Below are 18479 nucleotides of genomic sequence, written 5' to 3'. Positions count from 1 at the left end.
TGTGCCAAGTCTGAGAGACCACGTGGTGAGTAATAACATAGTGACCACGGGCGGTAAGGCCACTTAGTTAACACCCTCTGAGGCCTTCAACAAATTTAACAAATGCAAGGCATGTCTAAAAGGAGTGAACATCATCTCCACTGATCCACCCACAAAGATGAAGATTACAGTTAATAGAAGCCTGACATGCAAGAGTGTCTTTAAAATATACGTGTTAACACTTGAAAGCTATCAGAAACAATGACCTAATCTACCCTGTAGCAAGACATTTCAGAAAAATGCATAAGGGAGATGCATTTCTATTGAAGTATAGCAGAACAGGGTGAATCCCAAAAAATATGCAAGTAGGGGGACAGGGAACGAGAGCTTAGAAGACTGGAAGTAGATTTGAATTGGATCTGGATTGCAAGGAGCCCTTTGGTCTGTATGTGGATGAAGAACTGCATACTTTCCTCAAATAACAGTCGTATGCAACGCAGTAGATGCCGTTGTTTAAGTACCATGATGAAGTTAGTGGATACTTTATTGATTATGAGAAAACGTTAAAGTCTTTTCGTTTTTTGAATTATTTTTGTTTTATTTTTTAGAATTATGCAACAAAGGCATACCAACATAACAGTAGTTGAGGTCTAATGGTGTTTTGTATTGTGAACATGGCTGTGCAGTACTGCCGCAATGTGTTGATTCTCCAGCCATGTATACACAAAAAGTGAGTGGAACCAGAAACTGGAGTGCCAGCCTTGTTCCGATGTTAGGAGGAGATACATATTTTTAAATAAAAAATTTTTTTTAAATACTGCTGTACTATTTTTTAACGTAATTTTGAATTAAATATTCAGTTAATATAAATATAATAAATTAAAATTAGTTTGCTGATGTTTACATTAAAAAATATATTCACACTTAAAGTAAAAAATATTACGCATTAATAATTATTCAAAGTGATGTATATAATTTATTAAAGATAATTATAATGTAATACAATTTGTTACATTAATGCTTAAATGCAAAATGATCCTAAAATATTTTATGATGACATTAAAAATATGCTATTTGTTTTTAAATTAACACTGAATTAGATTTATTTATATTTTTAACAATTGTATTTAATATTATTTCGTATGGGTTTTATTTTAAGTTGCTTCCTCCATTATTTTCTGTTAGAGGGTATTGCAGTATCAGTGGATGTGCCTCATGTAGTACTGGACTTACTACTGGTTAGATTTCACCTACACAGCGCTTGTGAAATCTATTGTATTTAACATATCGTTAAAAGGGCTTACATCCTGCCATCACTTTTGATTGGTCTGTGTGCTTACCACTTTATTTTCCCTCTGTTTCTATTGGTTGAGGCATTTTATTTGCTATTTTCCCTTCTGTGTTTCTCTTATCAGAATCCCGTGGCCCAATTACTCATTCTCATCGGTAGGTGGAACTTTTTTTATTTTTGCTTAAGCCTCCTGCATAGCGTTTACTGTTTCCCTGGCTGCATGCATTGAGAGAGTGCTTCTTAACATCATATATATCCTCATACTAGCACGCATTTTTCCTTCTATTCCTTCCTCCAGCACCTTGTTTATTTTTAGCCTGCACAGCTGTGCTGGTGTCCATAATCTCCCAGTGCACCCATTTCAAGTGTGCTGGTTTGGTTTCCCCTGCACAGCGTTTGTTTTTTGGTGCAATTTTGCATAGTGCGATACACTAACTTCAGTTCTATTACAGAGGGACACATTTCAGGCACAGAGAGATTACGTGAAAGGGAATTGGCCAGAATCACAGGATGATGAGCCTCCTACCGAGACTCGAACTCCGTTCCCCAGCTTCAACGGGGGCCGCGCTAGCCCTTAGCCTACGTTATCGCTGTCAGCACACAACATGGCCAGCACTCCTTTGGAACGCACAATTAAAATGCATTCCCATTATGCGTTCCAAAGCAGCACCGGCAATCTTGTTTTTACGCATTTCACTCGGACTCTACCCCTACCAATGCCGCACAGCTTGCAGAACCTGCACTGCCTCATCCCGCCTCGCACTGCTGCTGTTTCTTTCTCTTCAGCAGTCGGCTGTAGGCTAAGCTGCGTCTTGGGCACCCGTTTTGGACTTTTGTAACGGGAAGCTGAAGAGAAGCAAGCCAACTGATGTACATTATTTACTATGCTGCGACCACTTCACCTTGCTCTTATTACACATCGCTTCACCTTGCCTGCAGTGAGATATCAAAGTAAGTTTCCTTTTTTTTCTTAAACTAACTTAAACAGTATCAAACACAACTTTTCTCCTTTCATTAATTTTACTAACACAATGTCATTTAAAATACCCCCAACATGTTACTTGATTGCGAATCCCTCTGCCCCGACTCCCACAATATGTTGCTTGAATCCGCTGTAGACAGTGTGGTCCTGGGCACACTTTTGTATTCCCGCAGTGCTCCGGACCAGCAGCTGTGAATAAATTCCTGTTTGTTCCCCCCCCACACACACACACACACTTTTGCCAGTCGCAACAAGAGCAATGTTATATAGCGCAAACTTGCACGCTTAAGAAGTGGCCAAATGTTACATTTATGGGATTTTTTGATGATTAGATTTGGGGACATTACACGAGAGACCCTGTGGATATTTGCTGCCCTCTTCTCGCTTCATGCTGCTAACCCGTCTCCTACGCCATGTTGATTAAATGTGCTGCAGACATTGTGTGGTTGTGGGCACATATTTCAATTTCAGAGGGGTTTGTTATACTTTTTTTCGTTTTATATCAGCCTTTCCCTTTGGTTTCTGTTCAGCACTGCTCTGGTGGAATAGAGAGACAATGCACTTTGAAGTGCTTCTTGCTTACATTACCAGACTGCTCATCTTATGCAGCACGGCCAATGTTCTTAGGTTCATCTGTGGCAGCTCTTCTAGTTCAGGTTTTTCTTTGGCATTGCAAGGAATGTAGGTCCAAAGACGCAAATTGAATAAGCTTTGACGTGCTGACCTACTTACACATAACAATTCTAAACTCTAAAATGTGTGCCCTTCAAAACATTTTTGCAGCAGACCCTCTCAGACTTTTACAATGCTTTGGTCACAGGTGGTCCATTGCTTTTTCTTCAGCTAGAAGCGGCGTCACCGGTCCCACCTTCTGAGAAGGTATTCATCATTTAACAGCTGCACGGAGGGGACAACAGAATGTTGTCTGATCACAGATGCCAGCGCAGCTGCCCAACTGACGATGCTTGTGTCGACAGCATGACAGCAGCGTTGTGATTGGTCTGAGCCATCTACTTCGGCGCTCAGACAGGGAGTAGGGCCCTGTGCAATTTTTCCTCCCGGCTGTTCAATACAACCAGGTGAAGAAATGCAAAGTGTGCATGACTGTTTCGCCAGCCCAACACGGCCGGCCAAAGCATCATGCGCACTTATGTGCACATAGACCTCCTCTAACCCAGCCCGCCCTAACCCTGCTCCTGAGGAAAAATAAAATGATAATAAAGTTACATTATTATCATTTTATTTTTCTCTTTTGTCCACTGCATAAAGCAGTGGGACTACGCTTCTCCGCCTTAGCGGAAGAGCGCCACGGACTACGAGCCATGTTTAGCTCTCTTATTCTCAAGCACACTCAGGACTCTCTGGGTTGTGTTTACATTTTGCTAAGTCTCTAACAGTATACTTGAGGGTTTGTTCCCTCTGTCTGGGGACTTTAGGCTCTTTCGCCTTTTCCTCTGCTTATCGTCAACGTTTGATGGTCCCCTTAACTGTTGGACCCCCATTTCTCTGATACTTTTGCTTATTTACAACTCTGTATGGTACCTTTGATTATTGGACCCTCACTTCTTTGGGGCTTATGTTCTTTAGTAAGTTTCATTCATCAACTATAATTAGAGCTTTGCTACTGTTCTTAATTTATAATTAATGCAACATATTTGTATTTGCTTAGGTGCGCGCTTATAGGATTATTTAGTGCCTTACTGGAGCATTGTGCCCGCGCTTTAAATTTAGTTTTAATGGATCAATGCATTTGCAACTTCATAGGTGAGTTTCAGTAAATAATGGAAGGGCAGTAAAACAGTTGTACACATTTCTGTAAGTCCTAGGGTTTAAATATAAAACGCCTCATACTTTGAGAGTTTAGTAGAAATGTCACTGAATAGGTCTTGACGTAGCCAGTGCTTTAAAAGGGTTGGTACTCACATCTTTATAGTTTCAGTAACTTATATTGCACAGCTGTTCACCAAGCTACAACTAACAACAAAAAACAGCTCATTATTATTCACATAGGCGAAACCTAATGCATTTACCAATGCTTGTTTTTAGGTAGTATCCTACACTTGTAAATTTTGTTCCATCTCTTTTTTTGGGGGGAAGGGGAAATGTACGTCTGCACTTTAGAGTAATTTTGCAATCTGAGTTTGTGAACAGCCACAAGTAGTGAAGTAACTTTAAAGTGTAATGGTAAATTACATGCATATATTTACTAACAAGTGTAATTTATTTTTGGGAGTAGCTTATAGTTCCTTTATTGCTCTTCATTATATGTAAAGATCTTTAAGTTGTATTCTATTTACATTGATAGATCAGTCTAAATGTATTTCACGCCAAGAGGCCGAAAAGCCTAGGGCCTTTTTCAAGGTGGGGCACAGAGTGGTGCAGCAGGTACGGTGGCACCAGGGCCCACAGCCCTGAGGAGTCCATTAAACACTTGTAATTGCTGGATTTTACTTCTCCTATAGCAGTCAAAAGGGGCATGTTCCTTGCTTGCAACAGGACCCATGGCATCTTTACTACGCTACTACCTCGTAGGGTTGTCAGCGTGTAGGCAGCATCTCTGTGAAGAAACAGATACAGAACAGGAAGTAAACTGCCAGTGACTGTAATGATGAGCAGTTTATTTCCTGTTCCCGAACCACAACTATTCTCTGTCACTAAGATAATAAGACCACTTCTACTGTTCTCAAGCTCTCACATGCACAATCACATATACCTGCAAGGAAAGTGTCCCTATATATGTACAGAGGAGAAAAAATTGATGTAGGGGTCTCTGCTGTGACATACCAAGATATGCATAGAACAGGAAGAGTTGCCGCTGTGATTTGCTTACAGAGGGGTTTATTTGGGTGTGCATTGAAGCTGCTGTGGGCAGGGTATGTCTGCAGTAACTTACCTGCAATGAAACCTGCAGTCACATAAAGCTGGATGATGGTCTGGGCAAAGGAGCTGGCCACCATGCCCACTCCGGCCAGGATGCCTCCTATGAAGACAGTCACCCGACAGCCATATCGCTCCACTAGTATACTGCAGACAGGACCTGTGACATAATGAAAAGGCTGTGACATAACCCACCACAACGGTGCCTGTACATATGCCTGTAACATAGGAGTATGAAACATCACACAACTGAGAGACCACCTATGACATCTTTATTTTTCAAATCTTGGCAAGAGACACGTTTTGAGGGCCTGTAAGTGTGAAAGCCATTTTTAAGGAAGACTTTTAACTAAGTGCACTTCCGGACGCTGTCCTGTTTCATCATAGCAACATTCATACATCAGGCATGGCGGGACTAGGAAGCAGAGGCACCAAAGACAAAAATTGGCATACCCAGCGCCACACTGCGCCGAGCAAGCCTCAGGCTATCCAAGAAAGATACTAACTATGAAAAATACGTCAAAATTAGGGCCAAATGGTGCATCTTGCAGCACATTCTTTTTTAAATATACTAGCTAAACAGCCATATGTGTTATATGAAGTTCTGAACGGGATCTTTTGTACTATGGCAGTAACTTCACCCCAGGTCACAGTAGCACTATTTTTCAATAGTAGAGAACCATTCATGGGCTTCTGAGAAAATTGTGAACCTGCCTACCGGGTTCATTGTAACAAACTATAGCTGTGCCATGTAGGAAACGCAGACCAGGTCATGTGCACTGAAAGGAATGGAAATTACGCATCCTGCGGCAGGTTCGCTAGTTTGTAAACCTGTACATTAACTACCAGCCCAGGTGTTCCCAACAGTAACCTTCAAAGTGGCTCCAGGTCTCCAGTTCATTTTTAACTAAGAAATGCAATAAATAAGTGTTGCATTTTCCTTTTAAAATTAAGGAAAAGCTATGTTTATTTTACATTACTATCATGCTGCTGATAGCAGAGCCTGATAATGAGCAGAGGTCCACTCAATGTTGTGACCCATGTGGGTCACAGAGATTCAGAACTGAAGCACTGAGGTATTTAACTCAATTTTTTTTCAACTCAATATTGGAGCATGAGAACAAGATGATATTTCTGAATGGTTTAAATGAGAAAAATTTTAAATGAAGAGTTTCCTTAAAGACTAAGTTAACTCTTTATTTTAATATTTTCCCTTTTCAAAGTGTCACATTTACTAACAGCAGACATCGTGCTCCCAGTGGCTGGAAGACACAGTGCCACATTTATCACTGCAAAATACAGTCATTCTCTTTTAAATAGGAGAAATGTAAAGTGAGGAAAAATGTTTCTAGCAAACATTGTCTTGATGTTATTTTCTACTTTAAATTAAGCTAATTAAGTGCTAATGTTTCATGAAGTATGTTTATTAGCTTAAAATTCCTCACATTTAAACAAATGACTGTATTTTCCGGTTATAAATATGGCACCATGTCTACCGGCCACTGGGAGTAATATGCCTGCTGTTTGTAGATACACTTTGCAGGTGAGAAGAATAAAATGATGAGTTTTATGTAATGCATATAAACATAAAGGAAAGTATTCAGTTGAATTTTCTCCCATTTCAAAGTGTCTCAGTTACACACAGCAGGCATCTTTCTCCCAGTGGCTGATATACAGGCTGCCATATTTATAACTGAAAAATGCAGCCATTTTATTTTTTTAATGGGAGAAATTTAAATTGCAGACAAATGTTCCATTAAGAGCAGAAAAATGTTCCTTAATATAAACATTTTTCTGCAGTTTCAATTTCAAAATGGTTTTATGCTTCTGTTCTACATGTAACGGTGCCACATGTGGCAAAAGGTATGTCCTGTGCCACAACTACATACAACACCGGCTCTCAGCTAGGATGGACACAACCAACATGTTCAGACATCCCCACAGACCATGCACTTATTGACACTTATTACAGCCCTTTCATAGCCCCCCCCCCACCCCCAGTCACGGTATTTTGTTCAAACCATAGTATTGGGTTTCCTGGACATTAGGTGTAAAGTCTATGAAGCTGGGCGAGGGGGTGTTTGGTAACAATGCTTGAGTTACTTGGCCTTCAGTAGCCCATGACGATTTTCACTGATCAGAAGTAGCTCACATTACAGAAAAGGTTGTAGATCCCTGTACCAAATCATATTTCATCTAATGACTCACAAATTCCAACCTACAGCCTTTTAGGTACAAAGCACAAGATGGGACCTTTTAGTTAATATACAGAATTATAGCTACAAAGGGTGATTCTCCTATTTTTATTTGTAAGTGCAATCCTAAAGTTTTTAAAATACGGTTTAGTATAGCCATTCTAATTGATTAGTTGTCAGTATACCTCTAGAAAGTGCTCACAACTTAGGAACACAATAATCTATTTACATTTTGTTCTGCGTTCTCAGATGATACTTTCATTTTCTAATTTAGTATATTTTTTGTAGAAAATAAATATATTAAAATTCAGTGATTAATACAAAATAGGTGCATCTTCTCTTTAGTGGACGTTCATGCAATCTACATGGGGGAAGGTACACGATTCCGCGCCCCTCCCACTGCTCTTATTGTTTTCAATTTGAGTTGCAGTGCGGAATTTTAGAAAACAAAAGCTCATGGAGAAGGAGCAGTACAGTATGTGGTGCCACCTAGTGGTCTTCCAACATTAGTTGGATCACCGAGTAACAAGTCTTGTCAGCTAATTATTATTGGCAAAGCTGATAGGTCTCGCATATGAGAGAGCTATTGACTTTGTCAGTTTCTTTTGCTGTCTCAGGCGAGGGAAAAAGATAGTGGGAAGCTGTCTTGTCCAGGCCTGCAAAAGGCGTTAAGACCTTTAAAAAGATTTCCATTTCCTCGTGGAGGAGTTTTAAAGGTCATTCGAGTATGTTGCGCCCCCCAAAGTGGACCCCAGGCTTTAAACAATCCCCGATTCACTATGAGAATTTAATTTTGACAGGTGAAATAAATGTATGAAACTCTTTGGTCTGAAGGGATTGCTTTCACATTACGTGTTTTTTTTTCTGCAAGTCGCTCACCGAGTAAAGCTAAAATAGGCATACAGTTAAGTACCACCCCTGAAGATACCTTAAAAACTCAAACTATAAATGTATTAGGCCAGTCGAGACTGCATGAAGTAGCTGTGCGGTCAGCTACTCCAGAGCGGACATTTTGTAATGTCCTTTCTTGTAAGCATGACAGAAGCCAGAATCCACTACAGAATTCACACCAAAATATATATAGGTAGGCCCCTTCGGGTTCCTTGTGGAACGAGGAAGTGGAGTGAAGCCCCCTACCAACACGAGCTTAATGTTGGACTAACTAGAGAGAGAAAATAATTTAACAGAAAAATGCCTGAACAAAACACTCAGTAAACATACTCATAAGATTTCAAATAAGAGTTTTTCAAACTGAAGCCTGTTTACGAAGCATTTGTATCTGAAAAGTGGTACCTCTCACCGAGTCCGAAGTCACACACTTGTAGCCTGAAATTGTGCATGGGTCTAGAGTAGACTGTACTATTTTATTCTGCTACATGTGGAACTGAATTTTATCCGCGCATAGTCCTGCGAAACAATGAGGTTTATTGCCTTAAAAAATGTAAAATCTATATAGGTGCAACAAAACTGTGAGAAAAGCAGGCGGGTTATAATATAACTATTGTTCATTGAGGAGAACGTGATGTGTGTGATCGGAGTGACGATAGCTGTGATGTGTTCAGCAGTCTAAACCTAGAGTAAATATGTGACTCACAAGGACAGCCTCCGCCACAGAAAATAATTCACCTGGGCTCTGCTTACATTAGGTTGTACATATGCAGTTTGTCTTTGTTAGACCTGACAGCCCGAGAGTGGTCATCCCCCCACTTTTTGCCTGCCTCCCTTCACTTTTCTGACACCGTTTTTGCTGGTTTTAGGACTCTGCGCACTTTACCACTGCTAACCCGTGCTAAAGTGCATATGCTCTCCCCCTTAAACATGGTAACACTGGTTCATCCCCTACTGACATTTGATTTACTTATAAGTCCCTAGTAAAGTGCACTACATGTGGCCATGGTCTGTAAACTAAATGCTTCTAGTGGGCCTGCAGAACTGGTTGTGCCACCCACATAAATACCCCCTTAACCATGCCTCAGGCCTGCCATTGCAAGGCCTATGTGTGCAGTTTCACTGCCACTTAGACTTGGTATTTAAAAGTATTTGCTAAGCCTTAAACTCCCCCTTTTCTACATATGTCACCCCTAAAGTAGGCCCTAGGTAATCCATAGGGCAAGGTGCAATTTGCGTAAAACATTATAAACAAATCATACATTAAATACTAAGATTAAATAGAATAAATACTGGGGCAAATGATTGGTTCCATAGCCCATATAAATACAGTCATCAACAGTCTTGTTAAAAAAAACTGATTCTGAAAAACAACAGTGATGGACTGGTTGAATGCCACCCAAAAGTGCTATGGGAGAACTATCCGGGGACAGGGGTATTCAAACAAATGATGCTTATCTCCAGTCTCCCACTGTGTTAAGCCCCTTATTAACAGAGTCAAGTTTGTCCATCCATAACAGTTCTTTCCTTGATAGTGTACTTGATTTGTCGCAGCCACATGGTCCCAGCGAGATCTGTTCTACCATTTGCCACTTTATGTCCTTGCATGTATGCATGTATGCATGTATGCATGGTTTAGTTTTTGGAAATGTTCAACTAGTGGTGCTCCAGTTGTTCCACATTTGATTCAGCTTCTGTGTTGCAGGATTCTGCATTTTACCTTCGGTGTAGTCTGGCCCACATATATAAGATCCCAAGGACATCAAATCACATAGATAACATTCTGAGTGTTACAGTTTGAAAAACTCTTTAAGGAGGTCTTGATGTTTTTAGGGACAAACACATTTGTATTCATACTATAGTTGCAAGCAACACAGCTACCACATTTACAGTAACCTACTATTGTTGGGAGTCCCCAGAGGGAATGGAGACTGTTTCACAGGGGCTGCAGTAAGGCCGCCCCCACTACAGCATCCTTGAGATTTCTGCCTCTTTTAAAGGAAAAACAGTGGTTCTTTCTTGCAGGTTAGATGTTCTCTCACTAATGCCCAATGCCATCTTCTGATCTTCTTTACCTCTTTACTAACTGGATTGAAAGTGGTTACACACACCATGAAATCTTGGCTGACTTCTCTGGGGTGTGGCTTCAACAGGTGTTTTCTGTGGTTATTACATGCCCTTTTTTTGCTTGTTTTACTAACCGTCTAGGATATCTTAATTCTATAACTTTTTAATCAGGATATCAGATTTCCTGAAAAAAAAACTTTTTTTGGTGCAATTCCTACGAATACGTAGAATTTTGCCCAAAGGGAAAATTATCCCTCAAGCTCCTAGGGTGACTACTGGTATAATGCAACAGGGAATTCCTCTCAGATTGTTTTCTATAGAGTGATACAAAAACGTTTTCTTAGTCAATGGCAATGGTAAGATCTAAAAACAGGATACTCTCTGAGCTTTGTGACATTGTGAATTGGGTATCTGTGGATCTAGTGTTCAGCCAAATATGAAATGATTCAGCATCCCGTATCGAACCCCTCCAAATTAAAAAGACATTAGCGGTCATTATGACCTTATCGGTCCTGCACCGCCACACCTGCGGTTGCGGTCAGACCACTGACAGCGTGGCGGTGCATGACCACCAAATAATGACCTCCTCAGTAAACTGGCTGTACCGCCAGGGGGTGGGACCGCTTGGCTGAAGGTTGACCACCTTCAACCTGGCGGTCCACCTGACACCGCCTGCGGTCTAATGAGTATCCTTACCGTCAGGGATTCCGTGGTGGCAGCCCCGCCATGAAATCCCTGGTGGTAAGGATACTGGCGACAGGAATACTAATTCCTGTTGCCACAACAGGACTCCCGAACACCCCTCTCCATGTAGGTGCCCCCCCACCCCATCAGAAGGCCCCCACCCCTTAAGCAGTGATGCCCCCTCTGCCCGCCGGTCCCCATACTGACCCCACCCCTCCCATCACTGTACTGACTCCCCCGATCCACACATGGACACACTTACATACATCCACGCACACATGGCCACGACACCCCCATCACCCCAGCAGACACGCACACATACTCCCTCCAGCCCCCACATACATGCAAGCACACAGACACTTACACAACACCATCCCCCATTCACACACACACACCCACGCACACTGCACTCAAACCCCCCCACTCCCCTGTCGGACAATCACTTTACCTGGTGGTCGTCCGGGAGGGAACGGGGTCCATGGTGCTAGCTCCGCCGACAGCTCCCCGCCAACACAACACCGCCACGCCATTTGCAATGTCGTAATATGGCAGGCGGTGTTGTAGTGATGTGGCAAGCTACAGTAGACCACTAGACTGGCTGCTGGCAGCTTCCCCACCAAATAGTGTCGGAGAGCAGCCAGCAGCCATAATATGCCGGTCTAAAAACCACCAATACTAGCACTCATATGGCAGCGGCGGTCTACGGAATAGATTGCCAAAGTCATTATGAGGGTCATTGTGTATATAGTGTAACTATTTGAGTATATTATCTTTGAAAGGATTGTCTCGTGTAAAGATCTTGTGTGTCTCATAGTTGGCCATTTAGAGATTCATCATATCCCACGCAAAGCTTACGCCCATAGCTACTCCCTTTGTTTGAAAATAAAAGATTTTGCCAAACTGGAAATAATTGTTTTGTCATGGCGCACTCCATTAGCTCAATTATAAACCAACTGGGGACATGTGTGGGCTGTTCACATGTGTCCATAATCCCCCTGATTATCTCAAGTGCCTCAATCTGAGGAATACTGGTATATAAAGAGTGTATATCCATGATAACCAACAGATCAATGGTTTGATACAATGGTTTGGCTTTAATCATATTAATAAAGTGCATACTGTCCCTGATGTATGAGGTAGTCAGTGGTAGCCATGGTTTGAGGAATAGATCTAGATACTGACAGAGTGGCTCCCAAAAGGACCCACATCCAGATATGATTGGCCTTCTTGGAGGGCTCTAATATTTTATGGATCTTCCCCAGAGTGTAGATTACCAGTATCCTAAACTGTTCTCTGTATAGCCCTGCGGCTGGTATTCACTGGCACCACAAGGACAGGGAGGGGCTGTTCTCTTCAGGAGACAGTGTAAGGAGTGAGTGTCTAAGGCCTCCTGTCAATGAAACACCATTCATCAACCTAACAATGTATCTGACAGTCTTAAGATTGAGGCCGCTAGGCCAAACATGTGCTGAGTCTGTCATAGCAGGCTTGCGTGCACACTTATCCTATGGCATGTTTAAATATGTATCCAGCCTGTCATAGCAGGCCTGGGTGTGCGCACTAGCACCTATGGTGCTTTAAACCTGTATTCCGCCTTTTGCAGAAGGCTTGTGCATATATACTAGCATCTATTTAAAAAAAAATATGTATCCAGCCTGTTATAGCAGGCCAATGTGTGCCCATTAGCATCTACGGTGCTTTTAAACATTCATCCCTCCTGTCTTAGCAGAACTGTGTGCGTACTTACACCTATGGTGCTTTTAACCATGTAACCAGCCTGCCAATGCAGGCTTGTATGTGTGCAAGGCCACGTATGTCCAGAGAGTGAAAAATACCCATGTGTGTTTTCACTGCATAGGAGAGCTGCTCTGCCCATATCTTAACATGGGGGACATGTTTAAATTGCTCCTAGCTGCAACAGTGGATTGCAGCAGAGCATCTTCATATTATTTACTATCATTGGATTCGTCCTGACAAAAGGTGGTTTTGTCAATAACCATGAAGAAAGGCCACTTCTAGATAATGGACATTTCTCTGCCCTGAAACGCTCTGTGTGCCTTTTAATTGTACTCAAGTCACACTGGGGGATGGAGGAGCACATCTGTGCATTCCCCAGCAACAGCTATAAAACTTCGGCACACAACTTGAATGAAGAACTCTGCCATTTGTGGGCCTGGCTAGATAGATTGGAGGGCGAGCTTCTGACACTTGGCCTCTGGGAGCAAGTTCATGGCCCGCTTAAAATTAAGATCTGCATTTCACAGCCCCATGACAGACAGGACTGAAATTTAGGGGAGACATCTGTGGTTCAAAGGGGAACCCTCTTAAACGCCCTAAACTTCAAAGGCACACTACAGTATAACTACTGGTGCCACATTGCAACAAAGGAGAGTTGCACTGCAGGAATGTGGGACAGAGATCCTGGACCACGTGGTGCACATTTCCAGAAGAATCTGTTGTGCCCAAGTAGTAATTACTGTCCTAGGAAGGGACTACACACCCTTCCTGCATTGTGGCTGGCCTGGACAAACTGGTTACTGCTTTGTGGCACCATGAAGTGTGCTCTCCAAGGACTTGTTGGCTTGCCCCCTATTCTCTTGTGGAGGTCTCGGGGGAAATCAAAGACCTACCACAAGGGACCTACACCTTCTACCTATGTCATCAGGAGAGCGGTGCTCTCTTAAATGCCTACATCACCTTCTAGCCTTCACCTGGTAACAGAGGTGTACGCGGAACTAAGTATTGTGCCTGGAAACTGGATTTGCCTGGTGCAGAGTCTTCAGAGTACTGCTTGTATGTCTGGTTGGTAGTGAGCAGATTCACAAGTCACGGGCCCCCAAGTGGCCTGCTTTTGTCGAGCATGCCGCATTTCTCTTGTGCGATACCCGACTGCATGCTTATTGCATGCGGTGTCCGATTCACTGGTTGCAACCCTCGGATGTGGAGCATACCCTAAGCAGTGTTGCATTATACCTTGTGTGGCACTGCTGAACTTGCACAAGAGTGTGCGACCAGATTTGTCTTGTGCAACTCAAGCCATCGCGCACCAGACGCTTTGCCTCATTTGAGGGAGGTACGGTATTGCTAACTCTTCATGTGTGCCCAGATTTGTCTGGTGTGACTCAAGTCATCTCGCACCAGACGTTGTGCCTCATTCCAGGGAGGTATGGCTTTGATAACACTTTGTGTACGATCAGAATTGTCTGGAGCAGCTTAAGTCATCGTGCACCAGACATTGTGCCTCCTTCCAGGGAGGTGTGGATTTGGTAACTCTTCGTGCGCTATTACAACAATCTGGGGCGACTCTAGTCCTCGTGCTCCAGACGTTGTGCCCCCTACCAGGGAAGTGTGGAATTGGTAACTATTTGTGTATTGGAGTGCCTGGCTTGGCTGTGTGCCGCTGTGAACAGGGTGTGTCCCAAAGCAACCTCCCCCGTGCTTGGCAGACCGGGGCCTGCGCCGGAAGATACAGTGCAGAGAACCCTGAGTGAACTTCCCTAGTGGTGCCCAAACCTCCATTTGTCAACTGTTGTCTGATCGGCGGTTATCTCTTTCTTCCCCCCACCTTTCCCCTGGGATCCTGAATAAGTGTACCTCCGTCTGGGAAAGGCTTAGGATCTGCAGAAAGGGTGCTTTCATCTCCAGCTCGTGGGGGTGGGGGAGGGTAGTAGGAACTGGTGGAAGGTTTGGACCCGGGGGATCTGCGAGCGCATGGACCACTCACCTGCCGGATATCAGTGCATCACATTAGGGTGCTGGGAGCAAGTGTGTGCGAGTGCATATTAAAGTATCCTGCCTGATATCTGCGGCACCGCGTAACAGTGTGGAATGAGTGGGTGGGAGTGATTGCGGATGACTGACTACACTGCATGGCGATGTTGCCCTAGACGTTGTTTCTTTGTCAGAGGACCATCGCGGTTGACATTGGGCTTTACCTGTGCGGTCTAGGTCACAGAGCTATTTAAGAGTGCTGCAATTCTCTGTATGTACACACTGCTGTTATTGTCATGAACCGAGGTGAATCCAATAACTGTGTGATATCGAATTGGGATAATCGCTAAGGTGGGTCAAATGTTTTGGCATGAGGGTTCTGGGAGGGAAAGTAGTATTTTTCTCGCATGTACATACTGATAGTGTCTTTTTAGCAGGATTGGGCCTTGTACTGCTAGTGATATTTCTAAATGTGATGTATACCCAGATTTACATGATGTTCACGTTGTGTTAACTAATGTACGTGTTGAATACAAACTTTATTTACATATACCTCATGTGAAGTCTCTTTTGTGACGCTCAGTGTATTTCTTGTGACAAGTGCTGTGCCAATGCTTTACACATTACCCCCGTTATAATCCTGACTGCTCTGTGCAAAGCTACCCAAGAGTGAGCGCAGGTTATACAGTGAGTGTAATCGCCCATCCCTAAAGGTAGTGGTAGGTTCTGCCTGGCTAGGGCCTAGCATCAGTCAACCAGCACGTGCAGCCTCCAACATGCCCCCTTGAGAGGTCCCCTTACAACACTCATGCACGCTCACAGTCCTTTCTCTAGGGTAGTTCTTGCCCCCTTGGCAGCCATAAATACCAGATGAAAGACTGGATGCCCCCTTCAGAAACATCAGGAGCACTTTTATCACCTGTGTACACATGAGATGCTCTTTCTTGCCGAGAGTAGCCCCTGGCCTATAGGTGCCAGCCGCTCATAATAACAGCAGTCGGGATCCAGACTTGGTCCGACTGCTAAATCAGGGATCTCATCACTAACGTTTCGAGCTGTTGGAGAGACAGTTTCATTGTGGAACCTCTGCAGCTGTAAACACCATCTGAAAAGTAGCGCCCAGAGGACCACTGAGGACACGTGCAGCAGAAGATGACTGAAATCGCAGCTTGACCCAAGGGCTGGATTGAGTTTAAGGTTAAATGGTGCGAAGTTCAGCCCTCGGCCCCTTTCACATCTTTGAGAGGAGAAGGTGTGTCAGTGTTAAATACAGATGAACAACACCCAGGAAAAATCACTATCACATGTATCCATTTCAAAGATCTGATGATCTTTGACGCTCCCACTGGCAGCCATCTACTCAGAGACAGTCGGCCCTTGAGTGCTGGTATTTTTAACACTGCTGACAACTAAAGCCGATAATTGCCGTCAGAAGAAAATGAAGGTGAAAGAGACCAACACCACAAATAAAGGAAAGGAGGGCAACACCACTTACAATGGAAGGGAAAAGGGGTGGGTGGGTGATCGAGAGCAAAACCAGACACGTGAAGGGAAGGAGGGTGGATATGTGCGTGGCAACACCACAGACAATGGAAGGAGGGCAGGAGGTAGGAACAGGGAGGTGGGAGAAGTACAAAAGAGATCCTGCTGAAAAAGATTCACTCTGGTAGAGTGCTTCCACACCAAGAGAAAAGTAGCGCCTGAAAGAATGAGCAGTGAAGGGACATTAGTAATTCATCCATGTTCTTGGGACGGGATAAACAGACTAAAGGAAGCAGGACGTATACAGCAGCTTACTAATAAGAAGCAAAGAAATGACAGTGAGAATGACGCCAACCAATGGCAAGTAGTGGGTGGTCTCTATGCTCACTAAAAGCTAACAATACGTGTTGCAGAGACAGCGCGTGTGCTGTCTAGTCAAGACCTAAAAATACCGCCCATTTTCTTTACGTTTTGCTTTTCTGGAACGGCTAAAAGCCAACTGGTGCACAAACAAAGAAAACTGCGTAAAATTCTCAGTATTTTCTTTTTTTAACATAGAAGCTACCCCTCTGTTTACTTAAAAAATAATTTCGAAATGTATTACTCTCAATTACCTTTAAATGGTTTCGGCACGTGGTTAATATTTTAGGTTTATTTTTCAAAAGTAAAAAATACCAGATTTCACTTCTTTTCACAATTTTCTTTTATTGGCATAAAAATACAGGATAGCTTGGTAAAAACGGCCAGGTGGCAACCCCATTTTTGGGCTTGTTTGATCATTAGTGAATAACTATTAGGGCAGTTTTGCTCGTTGAAGACAAAAGGTATAGCTTTTATTGCACTGGCATTAATATAGTATATGCTCAAATAATATGCAGATGGAAAGCGCGCAGTGGTGGAGGAAGGCTACAACTGGCTCTAATGCACGCAATGAAAAAAGACCCCGGCAAAAAAACCACAAAAAAACCTATATTTTGGGTTCACTGGGCCCCTCACAACTCTGGGCCACTGCTGTACTTAAAAGCTTTCCCCTTGGTAGCATACCTGGTGACTACCCAGTGCTAAACTTACAATATTAGAGACATCTGTCCTGCGTACTGAGATACACTTTATCTTGCTGTTTATCACACAGTTGTCACAAGTTTTTAATTAGTTCACCATACTCTCTACCACGCCATAATGTAGGCATTTAGGTGAATGCACAAGGCCAAGATGGAGACCGGAGCGGCAGCATAAACTGCAGCTCCGATCCCTGGCCCATACAATTATCCTGATTATAGCACTCTAGCCCCCCCTTCGTGGGGCGCGTGTGTCGCCTGGGGGGCCGTTCGGGAGCCGCGCCACTGCCCGAGGCCGGGGAGCGGAGGAGAGGCGAGGAAACACTGAAAATTGCCACCATCCGTGAGACGCGGCGGGCGTCTGGCCGACCGCGTTCTCTTTCCGCCCTGTGCACACCGTAGGATCCTTCGAGCCCCGCTGCTGCTGCCTGTGCTCGATGGGACCGGAGCTGCGGACCGCCGGCGCCTGCGCCTCATCCGAGGTGCAGGGATTTTAAATTGTCCCGGGGGCCTGACTGGCGATAGCGGCGCCGCCGGGGCTCTCCCTACGGCGGCGCCGCCCCTCCTCCCTCGCGACCTGCCGGAGCGGGTTTACCTGGGTGCCGGCTTTGAGGGGAGACGGCCGCGGGTTGTGCCGGTGCCCCGGCTCTCCTCCCGCTTGCCGGGGGCTGCCCCGGGCGTCGCTGCCGCCAACCTGGTGTTCGCCGCCCCTCTTCCCTCGCATCCTACCGCAGCGAGGTCGACTGGACACCATTTACTGACGGAGACGACGGCGAGTGGAGCTGGAGTCCCGGTTTCCCTCCTGCTTGCTGTGGACCACCCTGAGCAACGCGGCCGGCCCGGAGGTCGGACCGCACACAAAACTCAGCTGCACGGCCAAACTGATTGCGACCGCCATTTTTTTTTTTTTTTTATTGAAATTTACCCCGGCGGTTCAAACAAGGTAGCGGCGCATCCTGGAAGATACGGCACTGCATTGTAATAGTATACTGGAGGAGGTACTTCAAGACGTGGTCGTGCAGTGTGGCGGCTCAGTGACGTTTTCACGCCCGGCGTGGCTCGTGGGTGCTGGCTTGCAATTTCAGGCCCACTGTTCCTATGGACGGGTGGTTTGTACTGGATAATCCGCTGTGATCGCCCAAATATGATGCCTTGACAAAGTCCGTTTCGCCGACGTGCAGCTTCCTCACAGCAGTCTCTATTATTCAGCTCCCCTTACACCAACGAATCGCGCCTCACCTCAGGAGGGGTGAGGTAACAAAGAT

The 18479-nt window shown here is 44.3% G+C and overlaps 1 protein-coding gene and 1 long non-coding RNA gene across 3 annotated transcripts in view; one reads left to right on the top strand and one right to left on the bottom strand.

The window, feature by feature from the left end:
* The window catches only part of LOC138245992 (monocarboxylate transporter 6-like), a 154934-nt gene that overhangs the window by 48527 nt on the left and 87928 nt on the right, over positions 1-18479 (bottom strand). For both annotated transcript variants that reach the window (XM_069200120.1, XM_069200119.1), the window contains exon 3: positions 5146-5289. In XM_069200120.1, coding sequence (XP_069056221.1) covers positions 5146-5289 — 144 coding nt within the window. The remainder of the gene's footprint in view (positions 1-5145; positions 5290-18479) is intronic.
* The window catches only part of LOC138245995 (uncharacterized), a 150474-nt gene continuing 133898 nt past the window's right edge, over positions 1904-18479 (top strand). Inside the window, exon 1 of the long non-coding RNA XR_011194203.1 lies at positions 1904-2221. This is a non-coding gene — a long non-coding RNA (uncharacterized lncRNA). The remainder of the gene's footprint in view (positions 2222-18479) is intronic.

This window comes from Pleurodeles waltl, chromosome 7 (assembly GCF_031143425.1).
Source record: "Pleurodeles waltl isolate 20211129_DDA chromosome 7, aPleWal1.hap1.20221129, whole genome shotgun sequence".
Lineage (NCBI taxonomy): Eukaryota > Metazoa > Chordata > Amphibia > Caudata > Salamandridae > Pleurodeles > Pleurodeles waltl.
The sequence above is the reverse complement of the archived record's forward strand: the minus strand, read 5'-3'. Positions and strand labels throughout refer to the sequence as shown.